This window comes from Manis pentadactyla, chromosome 4 (assembly GCF_030020395.1).
Source record: "Manis pentadactyla isolate mManPen7 chromosome 4, mManPen7.hap1, whole genome shotgun sequence".
Taxonomy (NCBI): domain Eukaryota; kingdom Metazoa; phylum Chordata; class Mammalia; order Pholidota; family Manidae; genus Manis; species Manis pentadactyla.
In genome coordinates this window covers 164,846,354-164,871,596 of record NC_080022.1, presented here as the reverse complement: position 1 = coordinate 164,871,596, position 25,243 = coordinate 164,846,354, and the positions used below count along the sequence as shown (strand labels likewise).

The 25,243-nt window shown below is 43.3% G+C and overlaps 2 protein-coding genes and 1 long non-coding RNA gene across 6 annotated transcripts in view; 2 read left to right on the top strand and 1 right to left on the bottom strand.

The window, feature by feature from the left end:
- Positions 1-2,522: 2,522 nt before the first annotated feature.
- Positions 2,523-6,528, top strand: LOC130683563 (uncharacterized). Its single transcript, XR_008997345.1, has 4 exons — positions 2,523-2,764; positions 3,410-3,697; positions 6,119-6,201; positions 6,330-6,528. It is a non-coding gene; the product is annotated as an uncharacterized LOC130683563 (long non-coding RNA).
- A 3,640-nt stretch (positions 6,529-10,168) lies between these two features.
- SPAG9 (sperm associated antigen 9) overlaps positions 10,169-25,243 on the bottom strand; it is a 164,816-nt gene continuing 149,741 nt past the window's right edge. For 2 of the 4 annotated variants that reach the window (XM_036879567.2, XM_036879572.2), the window contains 5 exons: positions 24,295-24,408; positions 22,999-23,037; positions 21,906-22,082; positions 19,824-19,973; positions 10,169-13,687 (listed from right to left, as the gene is read on the bottom strand). In XM_036879567.2, coding sequence (XP_036735462.2) covers positions 13,572-13,687; positions 19,824-19,973; positions 21,906-22,082; positions 22,999-23,037; positions 24,295-24,408 — 596 coding nt within the window. In that variant the 3' untranslated portion in view covers positions 10,169-13,571. The remainder of the gene's footprint in view (positions 13,688-19,823; positions 19,974-21,905; positions 22,083-22,998; positions 23,038-24,294; positions 24,409-25,243) is intronic. The other 2 variants (XM_036879570.2, XM_036879575.2) reach the window with 1 other exon arrangement.
- The window catches only part of LOC118909354 (nucleoside diphosphate kinase B), a 181,318-nt gene continuing 180,545 nt past the window's right edge, over positions 24,471-25,243 (top strand). Inside the window, exon 1 of the mRNA XM_057501342.1 lies at positions 24,471-24,475. The gene's annotated coding sequence lies outside the window, so the exon portion shown is untranslated. The remainder of the gene's footprint in view (positions 24,476-25,243) is intronic.

Here is a 25,243-nt window from a genome sequence, read left to right as displayed (position 1 = left end):
AATGTCAGGGGAGACACGCGGTTTCGAGCAGCTGGGCTCCTGCTCCCGGGGCTCTGCTGCCTGAGGTCGCCGGCTCCCAGCGCCCTGGACACGCTGTCCCCCAGGCTGGGCCTTGAGAGTCGGTCGCTTCCAACGTGTCCTCAGGGAAGGGGGCTCCGCTCCCTGTCCTTCCTCTGGGTTCTAAGGTCAATTTAGAATTTGACCGAGATTAATCAGAAATCCCCGTGAAATGGTGCTGCCAGTGCCTGGGGGACTGGGGAGAAGCAGCAGTCCCGCGCTGAGAGCCTCTCCCCTCCGCTCTCCCTGCCAGGGGAAGCGTGGCCCCCTAGGACTGGCTGTGTCCCTCCAGGCCGTCCCTAGGCAGGCACCCTGTCTGTGCTCCAGTGGCGACCCCCAGCGGTCATTGTGGGACTTGAATTTAGCGAGGCCTCGGGCACAGTGGCTGCTGACCAGCCCTGCAGCCTCCCCCTGGGGCCAGCGGCTGAGGGACGCCAGGGCACGTCAGGTTTAGGGGCTTGGTTTTGGAGGGGGGCCTGGAGGGTTGGCATCGGGAGGTATTTTTATACGTGCTGAATTATCCTAATTGAACTGGATCTCGGCCTGGACGTCCCACTCTTAGCAAATCGGCTTCGACATGTCTAAGAATGCACTTGTCACCATCTAGCCCTAAACCTCCTCCTCCTCCTGACCTTCCTACTTCTATTAATAGCGCCACCACCCTCACAGTCCCTCAGGCCCCAAACCTGGAGTCACCTCCAGCTCCTCCGCCCCGGGCTGGCGCCTGGTCCTGCCTCTCCTCCCTCCTTGACACTCATTGTCACTACCCTGGGCACTTGGCATCTCCCCTGAGCCACTGCCATCCTCAGCAATGCCGCTGGGTCAGACCTGGGTACCTGACCAGCCCCCTCCACGTTCTGGCTTTGTGACCTTGGGCAAATTACTTAACTTCTCTGACTTCAGCTTCCTGAGCTGTAAAATGAGGACAATAATCACAGTCCTGACCTCACAGAGCACAGCATGAATTAAATGGTCATGTGTGTGTAAGGCCCTGTCACATAGGAAATGCTCAGTGTGTGTGAATTGTTAAGGACCAATTATCTAAGCCAACCCCTCCACTTTACAAACAAGGAAACTGAGGCCAGTGAGCTGGATGAAAGCTAATGACCGGCATTGAGTTGCAGGTGTCTTTACAGCACGGGCAGTGGGGGTGCCTGGAGTCTGGGAGCTCCTCCACCCTGCCTCTGTCACCACATTCCAGACCCCAGGATTGAAGGCCGCCTCCTGAGTTCATTGGGCCCAGCCACCTGCCTTCAGGGGCAGGTATGCCTGGGTGAGTCTGAGGACATTCAGCCAGCAAACATCTTCTGGAATGAGACAACTACAGGTCATGTCCAGTGGCCGTGAGTCAGGGTGACCCGTCTGCAAGGTGATGAGTGAGGGCGGGCCTCGGGGAGCTGGGCAAGCAGGGATGTGGACACACGTCAGATATCCCAAAGGGGCAGGCACCTCGTCCCGCAGCAACCCTGCCCTCGCATCGCATCGCTGTCCCAGCCCCCACTCAGCTCGCCTCCAGTCCCCAGGGGGCCTTGCAGGGGTCCGAGGAGGGAAGGCAGGCTGCCTGAGCCGGCTTTCCATCCAGGCTTGTATTCCCTGCAGGCAGATGTCCTTAACAGCTACTAAACTCCTTGAAATTGAAGGTGGGAGCCTTGTTCTGGGAAGAGACTTTCAAAGGGATTTTCAACCACAGAAGCGCCAGTGAGAAAAGGAGATGATCCAGGTTTCAGCGTGGGGCTATCCTAGGGCCCCTGGACACATACTGTGTGAGACAGTGGTTCTCAAAACTGGGATGGTTTTGCTCCCAGGGTAATTTGGCAATGCCAAGAGACACTTTTGGTTGTCACAACTGGGGTGTGTGTGTGCAGCTGGCTTTTAGGGGGTAGAGGTCAAGGATGCTGCTAACTACCCTACCATGCACAGCACAGGCCACACGCGAGAAAGTGCCCGGCCCCGCCTGTCAGTGGTGCGGAGGGTGAGAAGCCTGTCCAGTGGGGAAAAGCCCCACCATGAGGCTGCCTTGAGGGTTCAGGAAAGCGAAACGCATGAAGGATGAGGGATCAGCCAAGCTCGCGCTCCATGTGTGCGGGGGACCCGCCTCCTTGAGGCCTTTTCTTGGCCTGAGACACCCTGCTGGTGGGCAGAGGTGGAGAGGGCACATATTCTGCTCTCTCACCATCACAGAATTTTCTGAAATGATCTTTGTGTTTCTGCCCTGCCAACTTGGGGTAGACTTTCTGGAACACTCAGGGCTCACTTATCAACCCTTTCGGCAAGGAAAAAGCAGGCCCTGGAAGGCGAAGCCCATGAATTGTTTGAAACCAGGCACTTACCACTCCCCCTCTCCCAAGCCTTGGTCTTCCTTGGGGACCGACCCGCCCACCCTTTTACTTGCACTTGTGAGGCAGAGAGAGGAGATGGGAGGTAAAAGTTCCCTTCGGGAGCTGCCCCTCACCCCAGGTGGGGAGGAGGGCTTGTTCGGGAGCAGCCCTGCACAGAGGCAGGGGCGTGGCGTGGAGCCCGGTCAAGGGGCTGGCAGGTGCCCTGCCTCTCACCTCGGCGGGCGCCTGGTTCTCCCTCAGCCTCAGCAGCCACGGGGTCAAGCGTCTTCTCTACAAAACTCGTTCTCAAGTTAGGCGCCGCCTTCTGCCCGGATCAGAACCCCCACACCCTGGCCCCCGGCTTAGCCTTGCTGGTCTGTCCTACTCAAGTACGACAGGTTATGGGGTTGTGTTTGGTGGTGGGTGGGTCGGGCCAGTCAGCACAGATGGGACCCTGAGACCCCTCTCTGGCTGCTCGCTTATTGGGCCTGAGGGATCCGGGGGGTTAAAATCACATGTGCCCTCTCTAGGTCTGTTTAAGGCACTGTTTAATGGGGGGACACTCCCACCTCCCAAACCACAGCGATGGTGTCCGGCTGGGGTCAGGGTGTGGCTTCAGCCCGTGTCCAGGAATCCAGCTGACTCCACGGACAAGCCCAGACATGCGGCTGTTCCTGAAAAGGCAGTGACAGCAGCGGGGGAGGGGCGCAGCATGGGGGGTTGGGGGGACAGGGAGAGGAGACCCAGGGCCCTGAGTGCAGGCCTCAGGGCCTCACAGCAGGGTTTGTACTCAGTCTCCAGGGAGGAGCAGCCTCCTGCCACAGGAGTCTCTTCTCTGAGGAAACCTTTTTGCCTTTATTGGAAATTTCTTCCTGATGGGAGACATCTGACCCTTACCTTCTGTTCTATTGCTTAGTTCTGCCGTGGGGTGGGGGCCGCCTCCCCTAAGGTTCCGTCACCCCCATGCTCTGTTCCCTCCCAAAGGTGCTCAGAGGCCGCAGGCCATCCTGCCTCCTGTCTGTCTTCTCCTGTAGGGGCTCCACAGCTGCGGAGGGGCACCTGGGCAGGGGCTTCCTGCCCAAGGAGTGATCTCATCACAAGCCTGGGCGCAGGCCCCAGGGGAGAGGGGCTGGGCTGCCTAGCTGCCGCTCGCAGTCTCCTCCCAAGGACCCTCATCCTTCTGGTTCTTCCAGCTTTCTTGTCTTTTTCCGAAGCAATAAACCTTCTGACAGCCTCTCAGGCTCTTCCCTTCCTCGGGCAGCCTCACGGGCACTCCTGGCTGGTGTGCACAGGAGGCTGGGCGAGGAGGGAGAAACTGAATGGTGAGTGGGTGCTGGGAGCTGTCTCCTTGACCCTGGTGGGCGAGGGATGGAAACTGCGTGTGGGGCCTGCTGGCTGGAGTGTGAGACATTCATACCAATCTGGGAGCCCTGGGGCAACCCCGAATCCTCTCAGGCATTGAATTCCCGAGGCTGGAGGATTTGAACAGTACCTGAGAGCAGGGGGAGGCGGCAAGGGTCTTTTATCCCGCTCACTCCCTGGCTCCTGGCCCCACCAGGTTGGCGTCAGTCCACCCCCTACCCCAGTGCAGGCTGGCCTTATCTTCCTCCCTGGGGCCTGGCCTGCTTGCCCCCACTAATACGGCAGCATCTCACTGTCCCCCTTCCCCATTAAGAGGATCGAACGATTTCTTGCCACTATTTTGGGGATGGAGGTGGGGTAACAAGCACACCCTAGTCCCCATTCTTTTGTTTCTAATGTTCAGAATCATGGGATGGAAAGGGTTCCTAGAACACTTTTAGTCCAACCTTGTCACTAGGAATAGAAAATGAGGGCCAGAGAAAATGACAGTCTAAAGGCCTGGCTACGCCGAGCAGCCTGGGACGGGGGTCGGCGTTCCCCGGCCCGAGGCCCCAAGTCTGGCTGCGCTGTGACTTCCACGAGCTCTGCGAGTTGGCTGAGAGTGGGCGGGAGGAGGCTGCAGCGCCCTTGGGAGGTGCGCCCCAGTCACACAGACTCTCCCCCTCTAATCCTCAGCCCCTCCTTTCTTCCTTTTCAGCAGGAGTTATAAAATCCAGGAAATATGTGGATTGATGGTCTACGAAGGGTTTAGGTAGCGCTGTGACCTGCTCAGTTACGTGACTCCTGTTTATTATCAGCCTCCGATGAAGTTTCTGTTGAGGCAGCCCACTGAGCGGATTCCCTGACATTTCCTTCAGCTTTGTCCAGGCGTGGCTGGGGCAGAAATTCCTCGGCAGCTTCAAAGACCAGAAATGGGTGGTGTGGATCTTTAAAAAATTCTCTTCTTTAATCCCGTGGGCCATCTCACCCCTACCAACCCCTGCTTCCCTCAGCAGTGGTCTCAGACTCCGGCCACCTGCCTTCTCCTTGGATCCCTGGGCTTTGGGCCGCTTTGGTGGGAAGGCTGAAAAGAGGTGCTTTGCCTGTCCCTGGTGTGAAAGGAGGGCGAGCTTAGGGCTGTGGGAAACTGGAAGCAGCCTACAAGACAGCACCTAACTGTTAAAACTGAGTTCTAGGACGATCTTGGCTGTTGGGTAACAGCCACTCTGGGCCACAGCCTGCTTGTTAGTCAAGTGAACTGGTTAGTTTACCTTATCTGTACAACTTGACCCCTCTGTAGGCACCCTCCTTGGTCTGGTTTGGCCTGCAGGGCCAGGGTGGACAGCCCTCCGAGGATTAAGGGGAGGAGAGGGGTGCTGGCAGTCTCTGGGTACTAACTCGGGACGGGAGACTAATACCCACATGGCGCCACCTTGTGTTCACAAGGCAGCAGAGCCCAGCCTCTCGAACAAGGCAGCTTTCTAATTTCCGCCGCCCCCGCCTCCTTTTCTGCTCAGGTGGAGGGTGGTATAAGCCAAGGATCCTCCCGAATCCTTGTCATCTCTCAGCCCTTCTTTTTGTCCCCCAACTGATGCCAAAGGGGCCCTGGGGAAGCTCTCTGAAGACTCAGCGGCTAGCCTGCCGTAGACCTGCAGACCTCTTCCCTGGGGACAGATGGACACCCAGGGAAAAGTGCAGGACCCAAAGAACTCAACAGTTACCCTCTCTCTCTAATTAAGACATATTCCTCCCCTTCATGGACGTGCTGCCTCGCTGCTGCAGGGACATGAACTGCCTCCATTAAGAATCTGGCTGGGAATGAAGGCTACTACTAGTCCACACAACTCAAAGTTCACATAGCATAAGGTGACCCACCTTCAGTTAGTGTCACCCCAGAAGCCTTACTCAGAGGTCGTGTGAGTCAAGCCCCAGCTTCTACAGATAAGGAAAACAGGGTCAGAGATAAATGACTTCTGGTGGGTGGGTAGCAGGGAGGGGCTAGAAACTGTGGTTCCTCACTGAGTCTGGGCTTTTGAGATGCTGACTCCTGGTTCACATCTATCACACCAGAGGGGTCTTTGGAAGAAAGGGCTATCATTTTGGGCCCCAGAAACATGGCCTTAATGTGGGGCAGGATAGTCTGGTAAGACCTCAGTTGAGTAAAGCCCAGGACTGGGTCTTTCAATCAGCCAAAGACTGCCTGGAGGCATCTGCCCTGTTTCTGCTCATCTCCAGCCAGGGCTCCTCCAGGAAGGACACATGCTGGAGATGCCTCTAAGCATCAATACTGGAATCCTTCCTGCTCAAGAACATTCCCAACTTTTGCTCCTACTTACAGTCCCAGGTAAACTTTCCAAGATAGAAATGTAGATTACCTGCAAAATAAAAGCCTGTTTCCACAGGAGCGTTAACAGGCCAAGTGCAGCAAAAGGCGGGCGGCTGAAGATTCATTCCAGGGTTTGTCACTTGCCTGGGCTAGCCAAAGGTAAGGGAAACTGAGCTTGATGGGAAAGGTCAGTAGGAAATGAAATGGGCCTCAGTGGGGGAAGGGCACAGATATTTGCTTACTGTTGAGTAGTATTTTACATTATCTCATTAATCTTGACTAATTAGATGACTAAGACATCTTATTACAAACCCCCATGAGGAAATTCAAGTTTTGGAAAAACTGCTCCACTCTGGGTGTGTCTACACCTGAGATGTCCTGCAATCCTCTCAACAGATGGAGGCTGGCCTCCTGGCTCGGGCAGAGTCACACCCAGCTTTTTCATCATGTGGAAAGCATACAACCCTTCTTGCCACCACTCCATACCCTTTTGTGCACCTGATGTTAATATTTTATTTAGTGCTGGATGTCTGCTTTTTACCTGTTTATGTGCAGTGACTGGAAACTTAATACTTGTCATAAAGCATCATAAGCAACAGCTACTGAATAAATATGTCCTGATGTATCTAAAAATGTCAACCTTAACCACCGTTTTCATGGTTCAGTATGTCCCTCAGTGTGCTTACTTAGTAATGAAATGACTCTTTGATGCAGAAGAGAAAATGGGTCGAGTCCTCCTGTGTTTGACAGGGAGCACTTGTTTTCCTTACATCGGGGAAAGTGGGGCAATGGAGAAAGGGTATTATTCCCTGAAAGGCCCAAAAGCCCAAAGTACCTCTGCTTCCTAAGCCAGTTCTTTTAGGACAGATAAGTCTAGAACATGATAAAGAATGGAAATGAGAATATTCCTATTAAATAAGCAGTGAAGACAGCTTTCCTTTTGTTTCTAGCAAAATGGCCTAACCAGACATCATATCAATATCATTTGAACTACTGCTTCTAATGTGCAACCACAATACTTGGTTACACCTCACCATCTGTGTTCCTTCTCTTACCTTAATCTCCCTGAAGGAGTCTTACCTTCACATACTTGACACCTAGTAACCTCTGACTTCTGCTGTTGACAGCCCACAAGGGGTGGGTGGTATGCTGGTTGCTGTCACATGCATCCCTTCACTTGGCCATGACAAGAACCTCTTGGAGTGTCACTCTTTTTATGGTAAGGAAAGAATAGTTGCCTAGTGAAGGGTCACAAAATCAGGCAACAGGAGACCCAGGATGCAGACCCCAGTCTCCTCAGTGGGGATCCCATACCTTCCCCAACAAGCCCTGCAGCAGTCTCTCAGGTGGGTTCATCTGGTTACCAGTCTGCCTTCACTCACTTCAGCTGGGCTTGTTTACTAATAAGCAAGGCCCCTCCTATAGCCAGGCCCCTGGATCACCTGAGTATGATGAATTTATGAAGGAAATACTTGAGAAAACTATTAAATGTTGTGCAAATGCAAGCTAGTCTTAATATCAACTAAAAGGTTATGATTTTTTTGTATGAATAAAAAAGGCTTATCAAGAGAGCAGTAAAATGAAATATTCCCTTTAAGCTTTTAACTTAGCAGTAAGTTCAAAGCTTCAAGTATCCATGAATCAAAAAGGAGAGAATACAAGTGGAGCCTGCTGGCAGGTCACCATGTGCTGGTAATACCCGGCTAAAAATGAGCAGAGCCCTGTGCAACACAGAGAAGACAAGTAGTGATTTTACAGCATCTTACTATGCTGATGGACAGTGACTGTGAAGGGGTATGTGGGGGGGACTTGGTGAAGTGGGGAGCCTAGTAAACATAATGTTCTTCATGTAATTGTAGATTAATGATACCAAAAAAAAAAATTAATTAAGACTGAGAAAAACTGGGTATTTTTTGTTAAGCACAGGCTTATCAAGAGTCTGAAGGACTCATTTCAACTTGTACATACAAAGCCCATACAGACAAATGCATAAAAACATAATCATTTGTGTTCTTCACAAAGTACTCAGGACTTCAACGAAAAAGTCACAAGGAAAAAATCCTAGCTCAAAGCAATTAAAAGTATAAATACAAGCCATTATAACCCTATCATAAACCAAAAAGATGATGCCCCCTAAAACGAAGTGTTTAAAGGGGCATCAGAGGCGGGGAGTGATAAGGAAAATATTCAACACAGCCGTCAAGGTCAGCAAACTGCTTTTTTCCTCCAGCCGGCAAAGCCCCCCAAGTTCCCTCCCCCCCTCCTCCAGGCTCCTCCTGTGCCCTGCGCATGCCAAAATGCCACATATCAAAATAATATAATTGCTCCCTTTGCTTGTGCTCAGGGCTCAGACCTTGGGAGATTACTCCTCTTTGAGCCCGCTGGTGTGAAATGAAACCTCAACACTCCAAGAAAAAAAAAAAAATGAGCAGAGCCTTGTGCTCCTGGGAAACAGGTATTTGTGAATCCACATGGGCTGCTCGCATTCCTCTCAGGCAGCAGTTCCCTATGAAAGGATCAGAATCACCTGGGTAACTGTTCCACCACACCAGTAGAGTCCCATACTCCTGAGGTGAGAGGAAGGAAATTCTGGAGCTAGTTCCTGGGCGTCTGGCCATACTCCCCTCTCCTGGCCTCTCTCCTGGCCTGGCTGAGAACTGCAGCTTGTACTGGAAGTTGCCCTGCACCCCCTCCCCCAACCCAGCTGGTCCTTGCTGTTCCACCTCTTTTGGGCCTCAAATCAAATCGTAACTAATTTTTTCTGAAGGTGAGTGCCAATGTTCGGCTTGGACATACAAGCAAAGAGCTAATCTGGCTCCTTTTGTACAGTGTCATTCTGAATTGGAAATTCTAATAATCAAATCCTACCCCCTAAACATCTGGGCCTCACAGGAGATTTGGCAACTCTGAATCTGCAGGCAGGTATGGCTGGTACCTGTACAGACAACACAGCGAGGCCAGTTAGAGCCAGGGTCACAGAAGCACAGAGGGTTAGAGCTAGGACTTCTTTTTAGATCACCTGACGAACCACCCAGGGCTTTAACAACTGAAATCCAAAGATGTTAATATCGTATTCCTCAACCAAGGCCACACATCACACTTACCTGAGACACTTCACAAATGTGGGCGGCCAGACTCCACAAGAGAGTCTGACCCGTAGACTTCAGTGGAGTTCCATGCCATTATGGGTGACCCTGGGGGGCTATGGTAAAGTGACTTGCCTGGGGTCACGGGCTGGATGAGGAAGAGTTTGGAGGCCGATGCAGTACCTCTCCCTAAGGTTTGGGAGACAATTTCACCAACAGCTCCAGTTATGAGGACAGCACTCCTGCCCTGTCCCTCAACATTAAAATGAACATTTCCTGTCCTGTGGCTACTCTGGCTTCTCACCAGAGACGGGCTGGATCAGGAAGATGACTGAATGAGGCTGAAAAGACTTAATCAGTCTCCAAAACAAAGACTCGGCATGCCGTAGAGGACTAAGGGCAGTTATCTAAGGTCTTGTAAAGCAGCCATGAAATCACTAGAATATCACTAGTGACAGCCGGGCTATCACTATATTCTAGAGCTTCCAACCTCCTGGTGAGACACTGTGCCTTCATCTAGTGAGCCGGCCTAGTAACAGGCCATGCCCATCGGGCTGCTTTTACCATTCCGTCAGAACCCCACACTGCACGTAAACAAAATGCACTGGATTAGCCTAAACACCACTGACCATGGATTCACACGATTACTTCTATAACCGCCCTTCCTTCCAGAGTCTCTCCTGAGCAAGTGGATCACAAATAAGCCCACCGTATTATTAACATCTATATTACACTGCCTCTTAGTATCGAACACTCTGGCAAATGGAGCGCCTCGTACCATGTGTGGGTTGTTACTCAGCACGCCCACGTTTCTAGAAAGCCCTACTGTCTCTTGCTCATATCTCACGTGGACATGTGAGCCAGGCAGGCATGTTCTTCGTGTACCCCCCACTGCTCACCTTCAGCCAGTGCTAAATGGTGACAGTCCTGACCCTCAGAAATGACACATTTGATGGGGAAGATAACTGGACTTTCAAATAAAAATCAAGTTCAGATCCCTAGGAAAGGCAAAAATGAAACAAAACACACTGGACCTCATACATGTTTCATATACATATTTATATATATTTCATGTACAAAGTTACAATCTGAACCCCAGGGATTCCATAATAGAAATAAATACTGAAATAACTACATTGCTAAATCAGCTTTTTGCTCATAGAAACGAGGCCTCAGCCTCTAAGAGACAGCAAGTGGGACATTCTAGAACCCATTTTTCAGATTACAGAGGCAGATAATAAATGTCTAGGACAAAAAACAAATTCAGAACATAAAATGATTAAAACATATTCAAATACTGAGAAATGTATGACAAAACTGATAAAAACTTAATTTTTTAAAGAGAAAAAGACATTAGTGTTACAAAACAGCATAACCCTGTTAGAAAAGCATTTATGACTTCCACATTTAATTCTCTCTACTCTTTCCATGTTATAAACTGGGACTAAATGAGTCCCTTTCTCAACATGATCAATTAAGAAGAGCCCTAAATCTGGTTGAGTCCTTTGGTACCAGTCATAATACTCACAAGGAAATAAATATTCAGTTCCACAGCATTTGTAAGACACACGATCTTTAGGACAGTTAGTATTATGAGACAATTGCTTTGCTTTGTTTTGTTACTACGGCAGCCAGTGTTAAAGGGTCTGTTCTCAAATGTAGGAGACCTTTACAAGAAATGAGCAATGCAGCAACTGAGAGAATGTATTTTAATCTTTCTGTGCAAACACATTTAATCTGCAAAGTTATGTGCTGCATATTTTGTGCTCAAAATGTTTGACACTCTCAACAAGCTGCAGCTAGTAAGATATCCTTTACTATTTAAAAAATTTAGATCTGTATGAGTTAGAGAAAAACTTTCTCAAAACTGGGTTGGCTGGACGATAGTCTCCCTTTGCCTCACGGGGACTTGAAGCAGCATTCCACAGTGTTAGGCTGGTGTGATGACACTGCCATTGTGTAGATCAGCAATGGTTGAACAACAGCAACTGCACATGGCTCAACCTCATACACCCCCCAAGCATAACAAATAAGAGAATTCTTGGGGATCCCTTGTTTCTTCCAATAGGGGTAAACTTTTTTACATGGAGAGACCAACCTCTCTGCCCTGGACTCAGCAGCTGCATGCAGTTCACACCAAGCACTTTGCTGCGTATAAGAAGCTTACATTTTGGAATTTGCCTGCAAAAGTTACCACCTTGATCAAAGTGACTGTTACAAGAATATAAATCTATTTTCAGGGAAGTAAAGTAATCTGTAGAAATATTTTACTGAAATTACAAACACAAGGACAAGCCCTTAAAACAAATTATACAAGCACTTTTGTATTTTCTTTAGTCCCTGAAGTTTAATTAACAGGACTACAGATAATGTGACAGCTTGCGATAAAATAACTACAGAACTATATTCCTTAAGTTAAATCAAGTTTTTTAAAAAAGTAATTACAACCACTGTTTGCATTTTTCACCTTTAACTCCTGATTTCCTAAATTAAAGACTGAACAGCAAATAAGGTCGGATTCTGGGATGTTCACTTCCTGGGATTAAAATTCCCAAACACTTTGGTGACTCTTTTCTGTGAACTGTATGACAACCCCCCCCCAAAATATTTACTCATGTGGGTTTGTTTTTAGGTATTGCCAAAAATGGCTCAGATTTAAAATAAAAGCACAGTTTATAAGCCATGGAAAAGTGGCCTAAATTTTGGTGCCCTGAAGAAAAGTGACTAAGTAGCTCAAGCAAAAAATTATCCTTTCACTATAGCTTTTACCCAAAGTGTTTTCCTCTCCTCACCACCTAAAGTGGCCACAGTCTTGCTGTGTGCCCGACGTGCGCACAGACTCCTGTGGCCCAATGGGCCCAAAGGCCTCTGGGGCTCACCAAACCTGATCCATGTATCTTATAATCCAACCTGATCATGTGTACACTTAAGAGACACTGGTATACTTTTTACAAATATTTCTGCATGGAAGTTCAGGGAAAAATACCCCTGCTACTTCAGAATGTGTAGGCTGGCTGAGACCTGTGTTTGCTTTCTTTCCCTTGAAGCAGTCTTTCTGTGGGTTGGAGGGCATTTACCCAATAGGTTTCTATTTAAAAAGAGCACTTAAATTTTTATTTAGGTTTGCTTAAAGTAATGAATAAGAAATGGTAAAGCACACATTTTCAAGCAGCTTGAGGGGGAAAAAAAAATGCAGCATAATGGTTTTTAAAAACTTACACAAGAACATCAGTTAAACCCAGACTCTATTTTTGGAATAGACATTCTGAGTGAAAAGAAATTAACATCAACTTTTACTTTATGGTGTCTTGGCTTTGTCTTCTTCCCCTTCATGGTTTCCGTCTTTGAAGATGGCATTTTAATCTCAAGAGGGCACAAAAGCTTAAATGCATCATTTATATATAAAATATCATGATGTAGCTCTTCTGCAGTTTTATGCAGAACAAGAGAAAATACTCTTCCTAATCAGATCCCTCATTCGGTTTGTCAGGCCACACTCCATCACTATGATAGCCTTACTCAGCTGGGAAGAGCAATCCAAGAACAACTGGTAAACAGGTGAATTTTTTACATGGGAAAAACTCGAGCAACGACCACCATCTGCTGGTACAAGTAACCAAACACAAGTTGCTTAAAAAAAATTAACCCTCCCATTGCTGAAGCCTATCTCTAAGCCTTTTAAATAATATACTTTTCAGACATGTCAGTATGAAAGTGAGTGAGACCAGTCTCAAAAAAAAGGAAAAAAAGAAAAATCAGAATATTCAGAGAGCAGGCCTCATAAACTTTAGAGATCTAATAAGTCAGAAACAGGAAACTTTTATTTAAATAATGTAGTCTTAATTTCTTTAATATAAAACCCCCCAAAATCTGATGAAAGAAAGCTTTATATACCATATAAACAAGATTTGTCAGATTTGAAAGTGAAAGTTAAAGTAATTTACAGTTAGCTTTTAGCCCTGGAGGGACATTTAGATAAATCATGATAATCCACCTGGTATTAGTTTGTGTTAATTCTATAATACACTGGGGAAAACTCTACTATTGTACTTAATGGTACAGTTTCATTTATCAAGTGTTTCCATTAATTCCATTATTAGTGACAGGTAAAAAGTGATCCCATCAAATGAAGTGAGTGAGATTAGCTGTGGCAAGTAAACCACATCTGGATTGCTTTCTGTAATTCACCAGTTTGCAGAAAGTAAACATTTTTTGATTTGTTTATAACATACTGAAATTGCCTATAACACTGGTGCAGTAAAACAGCTAGTTCCTGTATTGTTACAGTAGGAGAGATTTTGTAATATAAAGTTAACAGGAAAAAAATGCTCACACACTATGTGGTGAAACTTATTTCACAAAGAGAGCATTAAATAAAGGGGAAAAGGGAAAATAAACCATGCAGAAGAGACAGCTTCCCATCTCCGCCTGTTTCCTATGGGCTCACTCACTGCCATACATCACTTGCCACACGATCAAGTGACTCCTTTCTGCTTTGGTGACAGAAGGTTCAAGTGGAAGATCCTCTCCAAGAAGTTCTGATTCTCCACCTTCATCACCTGGTGGATGATAAGGAGACTCAAGTTAGGTTAAGCATGTAATATGCAGGCTGATGTACAACAGACATGATGTTTGTTAGTCTATGAGCAGTATGCACAAACTTGTCTGATCCCATTTCAGAGAACAAAGTAAAAGATATGCACTGACTCAGAATCTTCATGCGCCTAACTTCTGGAAAGGTTAATTCATTTTTCAGATTATATTTATAAAAGTGAGTTTACTATACTATGTTGGAAACTCATCCCAATTATGTCTGCATACTGAAGTTAGCAGAACTGGGAAGAAGTTAAGGAAACAAAGCTGTCCCATTTTGTGTTCATTCAAAATGGATGGCATCTACTCCAGTTTATTTCAAACTAGGAATTGTGACTAGATAGTACTGTTAATGTGCAAGTATGAACATAGAGCTCAAAAACTAAACTCAAACAAGTCATGTGTACTGTCAACGACAGTAAAGTCCTCCAATCAAAGGTAACTGATACAAGCACATGGAAATTCAAATTGTCTCCCTGTAGCACTGCGAGATGGCAGATTTGTCACATAATATACTGGGGTTTTCTTCCCATGATTTTCAAGTTTGGGATATGTTATGAATTAACAGTGTATGGTGGAGATGAAGAAATCAAGTTGAACGGACAGGTTCTTCAGCAGATTCCTACAAACTTATAAACCAAGGGACAGAAATATAATGCTGATCTAGTAGAATTACATAATATGTCTGTCTCACCTGAGTTTCAGCTGGGCAAAAGAAAACATTGATAAAGTCAAATGGAAGAAAGGAAAGAGTGGAAGAGAAAAAAACCTCTAAAATTCTGCATTTTTCTTTACAGGTCAAATTCCTCACCAACCCCTAGCGGCCTTTCACAGCAATGTCAAACTGGCGAGAGAAAAGCATGCCTTAAAAATGCTCAAGACAAATCCAATTTCTGAAATAAAATATATCAGGTGGTTAGAAAGCAAAAACTTAAGTTTATTTTTTAAATTTAAAAAGTGACAATGAAGATAAGATTGTGGCATTTGTTTTTTGAGTTTTGTTTTGAAGGTTGTTTCTCAAAAATTACCGTTTCCTAAGGACTCTACAGCCTACTTAATAAGCCATTAAAAAATGAGACAGTTTGGATCAAATTCTCATTGTTAAAATATTATAGGAAAATAAAAATGGAAATGGAAAAAAAGATCAAATTCAATTTTTTTCCAAGTTACCTTCCAAATTTTAAACTTTTATTCACTAGAATATAGTCCATCATATAGACTATAACCTCCAGGATGTTGTTGCTTGTTTTTTCTTTTTAAAAAATTTTTTATTAAAGTATTATTGATATACACTCTTACGAAGGTTTCATATGAAAAAACAATGTGGTTACTACATTTATCCATATTATCAAGTCCCCACCCACACCCCAATGCAGTCACTGTCCATCAGTGCAGCAAGATGCCACAGATTCACTATTTGCCTTCTCTGTGCTACACTGTTTTCCCCGTGACCCCTCAACACCATGTGTACTGAACATAATACCCCTTAATACCCTCTCCCTCCCTCCCCACCCGCCCTCCCCCACGCCTCCCCTTTGGTAACCACTAGTCCCTTCTTGGAGTCTGTGAGTCTGCTGCTGTTTTGTTCCTTCAGTTTTGCTTCGTTGTTATACTCCACAAATGAGGGAAATCATTTGGCACTTGTCTTTCCCTGCCTGGCTTATTTCACTGAGCATAATATCCTCCAACTCTATCCATGTTGCTGCAAATGGTGGGCTTTGTTTCTTATGGATGAATAGTATTCCATTGGGTATATGTACCATCTCTTCTTTACCTATTCATCTACTGATGGACACTTACGTTGCTTCCATATCTTGGCTACTGTAAATAGTGCTGCAATAAACATAGGGGTGCATATGTCTTTTTGAATCTGAGAACTTGTATTCTTTGGATAAATTCCAAGGAGTGGGATTCCCGGGTCAAACGGTATTTCTATTTAGTTTTTTGAGGAACCTCCATACTGCTTTCCACAATGGTTGAACTAGCTTACATTCCCACCAGCAGGGTAGGAGGGTTCCCCTTTCTCCACATCCTCGCCAGCATTTGTTGTTCTTAGTCTTTTCAATGCTGGCCATCCTTACTGGTGTGAGGTGATATCTCATTGTGGTTTTGATTTGGATTTCCCTGATGATTAGTGATGTGGAGCATCTTTTCATATGTCTGTTGGCCACCTGAATTTCTTCTTTGGAGAACTGTCTGTTCACATCCTCCATCCATTTTTTTAATCGGGTTATTTGCTTTTTGGGTGTTGAAGTGTGTGAGTTCTTCACATATTTTGGATGTTAAACCCTTGTTGGATATGTCATTTACAAATATATTCTCCCATACTGTAGGATGCCTTTTTGTTCTGTTGATGGTGTCTTTTGCTTTTTAGTTTGATAGTTCTGTTGATGGTGTACAGAAGCTTTGTAGTTTGATGTAGTCCCACTTGTTCATTTTTGCTTTTGTTTCCCTTGCTCGAGGAGATGAGTTCAGGAAGAAGTTGCTCAAGTTTATTATATTCAGGAGATTTTTGCCTATGTTTTCTTCTAAGAATGACTTACATTCAGGTCTTTGTTCCATTTCAAGTTTACTTTTGTGTATGGGGTTAAACAATCCAGTTTCATTCTCTTGCATGTAGCTGTCCATTTTTGCCAACACTAGCTGTTGAAGAGGCGTCATTTCTCCATTGTATGTCCATGGCTCCTTTATCATATATTAATTGACCATATATGGTTGGGTTTATATCTGGGTTCTCTAGTCTGTTCTATTAGTCTATGGTTCTGTTCTTGTGCCAGTACCAAACTGTCTTGATTAGTGTGGCTTTGTAGTAAGTGGAGCTTGAAGTTGGGGAGCGGAATCTCCCAGCTTTATTCTTCTCAGGATTGCTTTGGCTATTCAGGGTCTTTTGTGGTTCCATATGAATTTTAGAACGATTTTCTCTGGTTCACTGAAGAATACTGTTGGTATTTTGATAGGAATTGGCTGAATCTGGAGATTGCTTTAAGCAGGATGGCCATTTTGACAATATTAATTCTTCCTATCCATGAGCACGGGATGTGTTTCCATTTACTGGTATCTTCTTTAATTTCTCTCATGGGTGTCTTGTAGTTTTTGGAGTATAGGTCTTTTACTTCCTTGGTTAGGTTTATTCCTAGGTATTTTATTCTTTTTGATGCAACTGTGAATGGAATTGTTTTCCTGATTTCTCTTTCTGCTAGTTCATCGTTAGTGTATAGGAATGCAACAGATTTCTCTGTATTAATTTTGTATCCTGCAACTTTGCTGAATTCAGATATTAGATCTAGTAGTTTTGGAGTGGATTCTTTAGGGTTTTTTATGTATAATATCATGTGATCTGCAAACAGGGACAGTTTAACTTCTTCCTTACCAATCTGGATGCCTTTTATTTCTTTGTGTTGTCTGATAGCCGTGGCTAGGACCTCCAGAACTATGTTGAATAAAAGTGGGGAGAGTGGGCATCCTTGTCTTGTTCCCGATCTTAAAGGAAAAGCTTTCAGCTTCTTGCTGTTAAGTATGATTTTGGCTGTGGGTTTGTCATATATGGCCTTTATTATGTTGAGGTACTTGCCCTCTATACCCAGTTTGTTGAGAGTTTTTATCATGAATGGATGTTGAATTTTGTCAAATGCTTTTCCAGCATCTATGGAGATGATCATGTGGTTTTTCTGGAATAAATCCTACTTGATCCCGATAGATGATCTTTTTGATGTTTTTTTTAATTCGCTTTGCTAATATTTTGTTGAGTATTTTTGCATCTATGTTTATCAGGGATATTGGTCTGTAATTTTCTTTTTTTGTGGTGTCTTTGCCTGGTTTTGGTATTAGAGTGATGTGGCCTCATAGAATGAGTTTGGGAGTATTTCCTCCTCTTCTACTTTTTAGAAAACTTTAAGGAGGATGGGTATTAGGTCTTCACTAAATGTTTGATAAAATTCAGTGGTGAAGCCATCTGGTCCAGGAGTTTTGTTCTTAGGTAGTTTTTTGATTACCAATTCAAATTCGTTGCTGGTAACATTATTTACTATTAAAATTAACTTGTGTTATTAAACAAGTCTCTGGTTTGAGGCTGGACTAACAAGTGACACTGACAGAACTGGTTAAGCAATTTTTATGCTATTTTCAGGATTCACAATGGAAGCTATTTTTAGTAGAAATAGAAAAACCATATAGAAATTTTATTAATATACACCTTAGTATAGTTCCAACTGTCATGCTACACTCCAAGAAAAAGCTCCCCAAATCACCCCAGCTAAGTGAAGTCCCTCTCTGTAAAGGAATTCTGCACTGAGTCAGTTATTTAAAACAACTGAAGTGACTCCATTCCTGCAGACATTGCCAGAATCAACCAATTTCTAAACTTAACATTAACACCCATCCTTAAAAATGGGTCAATAAGCCTTTTGCATCAGATATTGTAATTCATATTAGATGCATGTGGCACACTGTCATTTAAGTGACCCTAAATTTTATACTCCTTTTTACAGAATTTATAATTAAAGTATTTGTCATCTGTCTACAACAGTACCTTCTCTAAAATCTTATGTTTTAGGATCACTTTCAATCACTGTGTTTTTAGGCCAGCCTAAAGGATGACTGTAATAAGAGCAAATAACTTCACATCACAGTGCTTTGCAATTTACAAAGCACTTTCACAAACATCAATTCTCTGTGTTATTTTTGTACCTCTCTGGCTGTTCCTTCTTAGATCCCTTCATAAGCTCTAATGATTCTTTAAATGGAGTATTAATACAGGGTTCTATCCTACAACCTCTTCTTTTAGCCCAACATACTCTCCTTGGGTGAACTCATCAATCCTTGTGGTTTTCAGGACCACAGCATGCCAAGAGCCCCCAAATCTACTGAGATATAAAACCTTCACACCCCAAAGCCCAGTGGACATCTCTCAGCTAGGTGATTCCCAACTCCCATGCTCTTCAAAGATCGACATGTGCAGCACAGAGCTCCTCTTCCCTGCCTCCAATCTGCTGCTCCTGTGCTAGTAGTCTTTATCTCCGAGTAAACGGGTCATTCTCTCTTTACCCACATCCTATTGGTGACCAATTCCCCAGAATGCTGCTCATCTATTCCTATTGTTACTCATATTCGCCCTAATTCACTTCCCTATTTCTAGTCTTAAACCTCCAATCCATCTTCCACACAAATCTAACCATATTGCTCTTCTATTTCAAGTCCTCCAATAGTTTTCCTTTGCTTCAAAGATAAATGAGCAAACTTTGTAATTTGGTATACAAAGGACTTCCATAAGCCAGACTCTCCCTCCCTGTTTAGACTTCTGCCTGCTCAAATCTGCACTTGGTTCTACTCCATGCTCCCGTCATTTTGAAATAGCTTTTCTTCAGTTAAGGTGGCTTCACATTTCTACCCCTTTGGTTAAGCTGTTCTCCTTTCTCAGAACGCCTAGCCTCCAAGGCTTCTCCATTCCATTCCCCAACCCTACTCTTTAAACTAACGCTACCTAGTGTTGAGTCACCTTAAGCATCATTTCTTGATTTCCTTCTCTCCCTACCCTTAGGAACAAATGACTATTCCCCATCAGAGAATCTATGACACTAACTTATTAATGTGTTTCTATTTCTGCAGTGAGGCTTTGATTTGTTTCTGTATCTCAGGCCCCGACAGCTGACAGACACATAGTAGATAATTAATGTTTATGAGGTGAAAAAACAAATTGACTAAATTTTGACACAAACAACACTTTAGGAGCTTATTTGTATTTCTACATTTTGCAGGTGAGGAAACTGAGGTTCTGGGAGGTTGAATGATTTGTCCAAGGCCTCTGGTTCCCTATCTTATGCTCTTCACACATATCTCAATATGTGACCAAACCCTGCTGTCTTCGAATGCTCCTTCAAACACATATACTTTGGTATAAAAAGAAATTAAGAAGAAACAAAAATTAAGAAAGAAAGAAGTAGAAATAGAAAGAAAGAAAAAGAAAAAGAGTCATTTTCCAAGCAAAGAATTAGAAGAAAACCTCTTAGAAATCACTTAGATATCAGAGTGGTTTCTTATTACTGTGGGTGAAGATTCCAGTCTCACAACACAGTGGAGGCTGAGTTCCCAGAACCAGTGACTTACCCATCCGGAAGTCAATGTAGCCCTCTCCGCCGCTGATGACGAGCACAGACTTCAAGGGCGTCTGGCTGCCCGGTTCCTGTGCAGACGGCCCTGCTTTGTCACCTGCTAGATCTGTGCCACTACTGCCACCCTGTGGGTTGATGACCTGACCTATTTATACAGGAACAGAAATGAATATTACTTACTATAGACTGGGGTGGAGGAGATTCATTTCTTCTGAATATTTTCAGAAAGCTGAGCAAAAAGGTAAGTACATTCTAATACAACCAAATTACTGGGGATGCTGGAAGCCTCTGCATGATCAGAAAATATCTATAAAGGTCATAGAGTACAATATGAAAATTAAGTAGAGCCATTTTGTACCAAAGCAGGAACAGGCCCCAAATCCTGTATGAATCTGTGCATGGCCAGGCTGGTCTTAGCTGCCTGTCTCAGGCTATTCCAATCTACATCCTTTGATCTGAGGGACAGTGTGGAGAGGTCTCTCCCCTGAAAAGGCGTATGTGTATTTATGTGAGAGACTGAGAACAGTCTTCAACTGAAGCCTTATGAGTTTGGATATTCATAACTAATATTTACATTTATTTCAAATCCATGGTTTTTCTCTCATATTTAAGAAAAGTACATCTTATTTTTAATATGGATTATGCAATAAAAATTACTGGTATATGTGCTATTTGTTCTAAAGTTTAAACTCTAAAGTAGAATTCTTGAGTGTGTAATAGTAGAGAGAAACCTTTAAATATTATTCACACTATAATCTCTATACTGTTTATATTTATATATTTGTATATTTATAATACTATATGGTTATTTATAGATATGTTCAAATGTAGTAAATATAAAAACATGGGCAGGAGGACACACATTAGCTTCACGAGAGTGGTTAGAGTTGGAGAGGAAAAAGGTTAGGGAATGGGATGAGAGGAAAGTAAGGGAATTCAAAAGGGACTCTGACATTTTATTTCTTTTCTTAAAAAAGCAAAAATCCACTTTTACCAGGAATTCCATTTCTAGGAATTTATCCTAAGAAAACAACTATATAAATGTACAAGATTCATGTTTCAGGAAGCTCATTACGATGCTATTAAGAACACTGAATAAATGCCCTATACTACATACATGTAAGTATTTGATCTTTGCAACACAATTTGATCTTTGGGAAAATGAGTGTGATGTTAATTTTATGTGTTAACTTGGCTGGGCTACGGTGCCCAGATGTTTGGTCAAACTCCAGTCTAGATGTTGTGAAGCTATTTTTTTTCTCACCCACCCTGTTGGTTCTGTTTCTCTGAAGAACTGAAGAACCGTAATACACTGAGACACTATCAGGTCCAGTATCATACAATTAGCTGGTATGGCAAAGTCATATTTGAACTTGACTCTTATGGGAAGGAAAAAAAAAGGGCCCCACTTACAGATGGTCAGTGACATCATTTTAGTACTTTCAGTGGGCAGAACATGTCATTGGCCATCACCACTACCGCCTTTCATCTGGGTTGTGTCTTATAGTTTTTCATTAATTTTTACCACAAATGAGGTGGGCAGAGTAGATATTAATCATTTCCATGTATGAAATGAGGACATGAATCTCAGGGGTTAAGCAACTTGCTCAAGATAACAAACAAGGTGAGTGGTGGAGGAACACTTACGTAGTGCAGGGCATTTATTCAGGTTTCCCAGACTTCTAGTCCACTGCTCTTTGCCATAACCCTGAGAAAAGGTACCAGAGCACATTCTCTATCTCTCCCTGCACACAGCACTGATGCTGTGGGTTTATTTCTAGCAATCTCCTTTATTAGGCCAAGACCATTTCTGGTGACAAAATAACACTATTGCTTTTCAAAAGTAAGCAAGTTTCTTAAATAAAAATCAATGTTTGTTTTTGAGAGTGTAAGAGAGATTCCAAAGCAAATTCATTCAAGTATCCCTACTAGCACTTTATTCATACCTTCAATTTTAGAATGGTTCATATATTATACTTGAGTTACCTATAATTCCAGTACTTAGCATTAGACTAGGTAGTAGTCAAGTGACAGAAGACAATTATATGCAACTTCTCAACAGAATAATCTAACTCACCTGGAACAGCCACAAAGAATTTCACAGCATCCCGGTGCCCATGGAAGCAGAGCTGTGCATGTGCCATTGAACAATAAGGTATAAATGTCCCTGGAGTCACTTTATCACTGTTTTCATCACCATATACTCGGATTACACTTCCAGGACGATTTCCTGGTGCCCCTGAGGTTTTATTTGCTGTAACAGAGAAACCAAATATCAAATACTTTCCCCTAGAAAACAGTAATGATGCAGGAGGTTACTGGTTAATCCTTATGGTATTATCTAAAAGCTACAGCCAGTTGAGATAAATCAAGGGCAGCAATGCCAATTCAAGACAAAGCTGGAAAAAAGGATGTGTAGCATGCTGGTTATTTTTAGGTACCTCAGTAAGTGGAGTAGGGGATTTTGCCAGTCTAGCAATACCTAAGCTTACTTTTAAACAGATCTATTAATTTAAAAAACCAAAATTTTCATTAACAAAAGAAAACAGATCTGAATCTTAGGTATGTCTGTTTTATTTTGTTTTTTAATTTCCATTTTAGAAAACTAACTAGTTATACAGTGTAAAGTAATAGGCATATTTTTAAATAAAATTTTTTGTGTGTCTTCTGACTTTTCTCCCCAGTGATCAGACTATCTCCCTTGAGGGGATGATAAAAAGCTGTGCTTAAAAGGACCCAGCCACTACAATAGAGTGGCTTTTATTTACACCACACTGTCGGTTTACTGGGTTATTTTAGAATGACCAGACTCACAAAACATCCCCATTCCATGCACTAGTAAGTGAATAAGAAAGAAACATGATTGGTAACTAGAGTAAACAATACAGATTAATGGCAGTTTAAGAGATGTTTTGTGTTTTTATTGTCAGGAAAACAAAGTCTGAAAGAAAGTTCAGCTGCAACAAAAGATGATACATAGACTAAGCTGCTGAGCAGTAGTTTGGTGGCCATGTAACAAACATTAAAAAAAACAAAGAACACTAGCTGCAATAGTGACTGCAGGTGGTGACATTTAGGAACATTCAAGAGGGTATCTAGAGATGTGAGAACAGCCTCACAGTGGCTCTCAGAAGCCAGGAAGGAGAGTTTGGTTCAGAATCTGCACTTACCCCTCAGCCCCAGTAAACGTCCCTGGTGGAGGATTACGGCTAAAGTGAAAGAGGAGGAAAGGGGACATGGAGAGGTGCATGACAGGGAGGAAAAGAATTACTATGAGCCACCACTCTCAGCATCTTCTACCTGGTAACTTGGTGTTCAAAGCTCCTAACTAAATCAACAAAATCAAACTTGGTATGATGCCAGGTAACACACTCAGTTCCTAAAAAGCCTCTACAGAACACTTTGTTCCAAAAGGACAATTTGATTTACTGTGATTTTGCTCTTCTTAACTTGTAAAGCAATTTCAGTGAGTAAGAAATTACTGGGGAGCACTGCCTGTATGCTAGTATTTCCCCTTTTCTTTCAGAAGTTCCTGTGCAAATAACTATACCAAAATGGAACTGTTTTATAGAGAACTAAAATGAACTTTGGGGATGTGGAATTTCTTAGGATGTAAGAAGTGGTCTAACATGTAGATTTATAAGTAATCTCAGAAAAGACAGCTGGGATTAAGAATTTAGGTTCTTAAATGCTCCAGATATATTATACCACCTTCTAGTTCTCTTCCTTTTCCCTGAAAATAGGTAGGGCAATTCTGAGGTGTTTCTTTATTAACTTACTTTATGGATTTAATGGCACTTGTTTTCAAACCATTCTCTGCCCATGAATTTTGCAACATAAAAACACTTGTTTAATAGGAACAATCAGTGTAATGGAACATAGTATGAAAAAACATACAATGTATGTTTTGTTCACAAAATAATGGAAAATATTAAAAACATACAATGTACATTTTGTTCACATACTTTTCAAATAATGGGTAAAGAGCTTGTCTCCAAACTAAGGAAAGGCTTGCTGACCTCTGAAGAAACTTCTCCCACAACTTTTTCCAAAACTCAAATAAGCCAAATAGAATATCCTAAACAAACTGTCAGTGATATAGGAAAAACCTGGGTGAATGTTAGGTAGTGTTTCTGGATACTGGTACAATAAAAGCTGAAGAAGAATGGACTTTGACTTTTATTTAGAAGATATTAGAACTCTGATTCCCAAACTGAGAGACAGAGTCTCACAATGAAAAACTTTTCATTATAAATATTGGTCCTTGCACATGGTAACTGTAATTTGCTACAGTTTATAAGTTTCATAGAGTGAAGTAACAATCGATCTTTGCTATCAGCTTGATTTTCTGAATTACCACACTTTTGCCAATACTGCAACAATTCCTTCTGCCTGAACTCTGGACATAACTATTTCCTGCGGCTCTCCTATTTGCATTAGGACAGTTAGCTTAAAAATACACTTACTTTCTGTCAATGGGATGGAGATAATGACACCGTTTCCTGTCCCCACCCACAAGCGATTGCAAGACACCATAAGAGCTGTGATCCTCACAAAAGAGAAGCCCAGTTTCCCAGTACCTGTATAGTGAAGGAGGGAACATGTTATTGAGGAACTGAAGCACGTGATGTTTTAAGTTCCAGGTCTGTCAGTGTGGCTGGGTTAACATAACAGTTAACAGTAACAGAGGAAATGTAACCAGAGCTGGGGTGCTCCCTGAAGGTGCACATCAAAACAAACTCTCATTTGGCTGTGACATCTCTCTGACAATTTATGATTAATGGGAGAATACTAAAGTGGCTGCCATTACATTATCACTCAGAAAGAAGATACCACTGATCAGAAAATATTACACAGGATTTAATTAGGGAGTTCTAAAACAAAATCAAACCAAAAAACCTCAGCAAAAACAGAGGGAAAATCATCCCTCATTTGTGGAGTATAACAATGAAGCAAAACTGAAGGAACAAAATAGTAGCAGACTCAGAGACTCCAAGAAGGAACTAGTGGTTACCAAAAGGGAGGGGTGTGGGAGGGCGGGTGGGGAGAAAGGGATTGAGGGGTATTATGTTTAGTACACATGGTTTGGTAGATCACAAGGAAAACAGTGTAGCACAGAGAAGGCAAATAGTGAATCTGTGGCATCTTACTACACTGATGGACAGTGACTGCATTGGGGTATGGGAGGGGACTTGATAATATGGGTAAATGTAACCACATTGTTTTTTCACATGAAACCTTCATAAGAGTGTATATCAATAATATCTTAAAAAAAAAAAAAAACAGGGAAGATCAAGTGCCTTCATTTTTAAAAGCTGAAAGAGTTCTGGTTTGCCTTAAAATGTATTTGCACATTTAAAAACAATCTTTGCTAATAAACCCTATATGCTTTCCTTGTCTGTATATATATGAAGC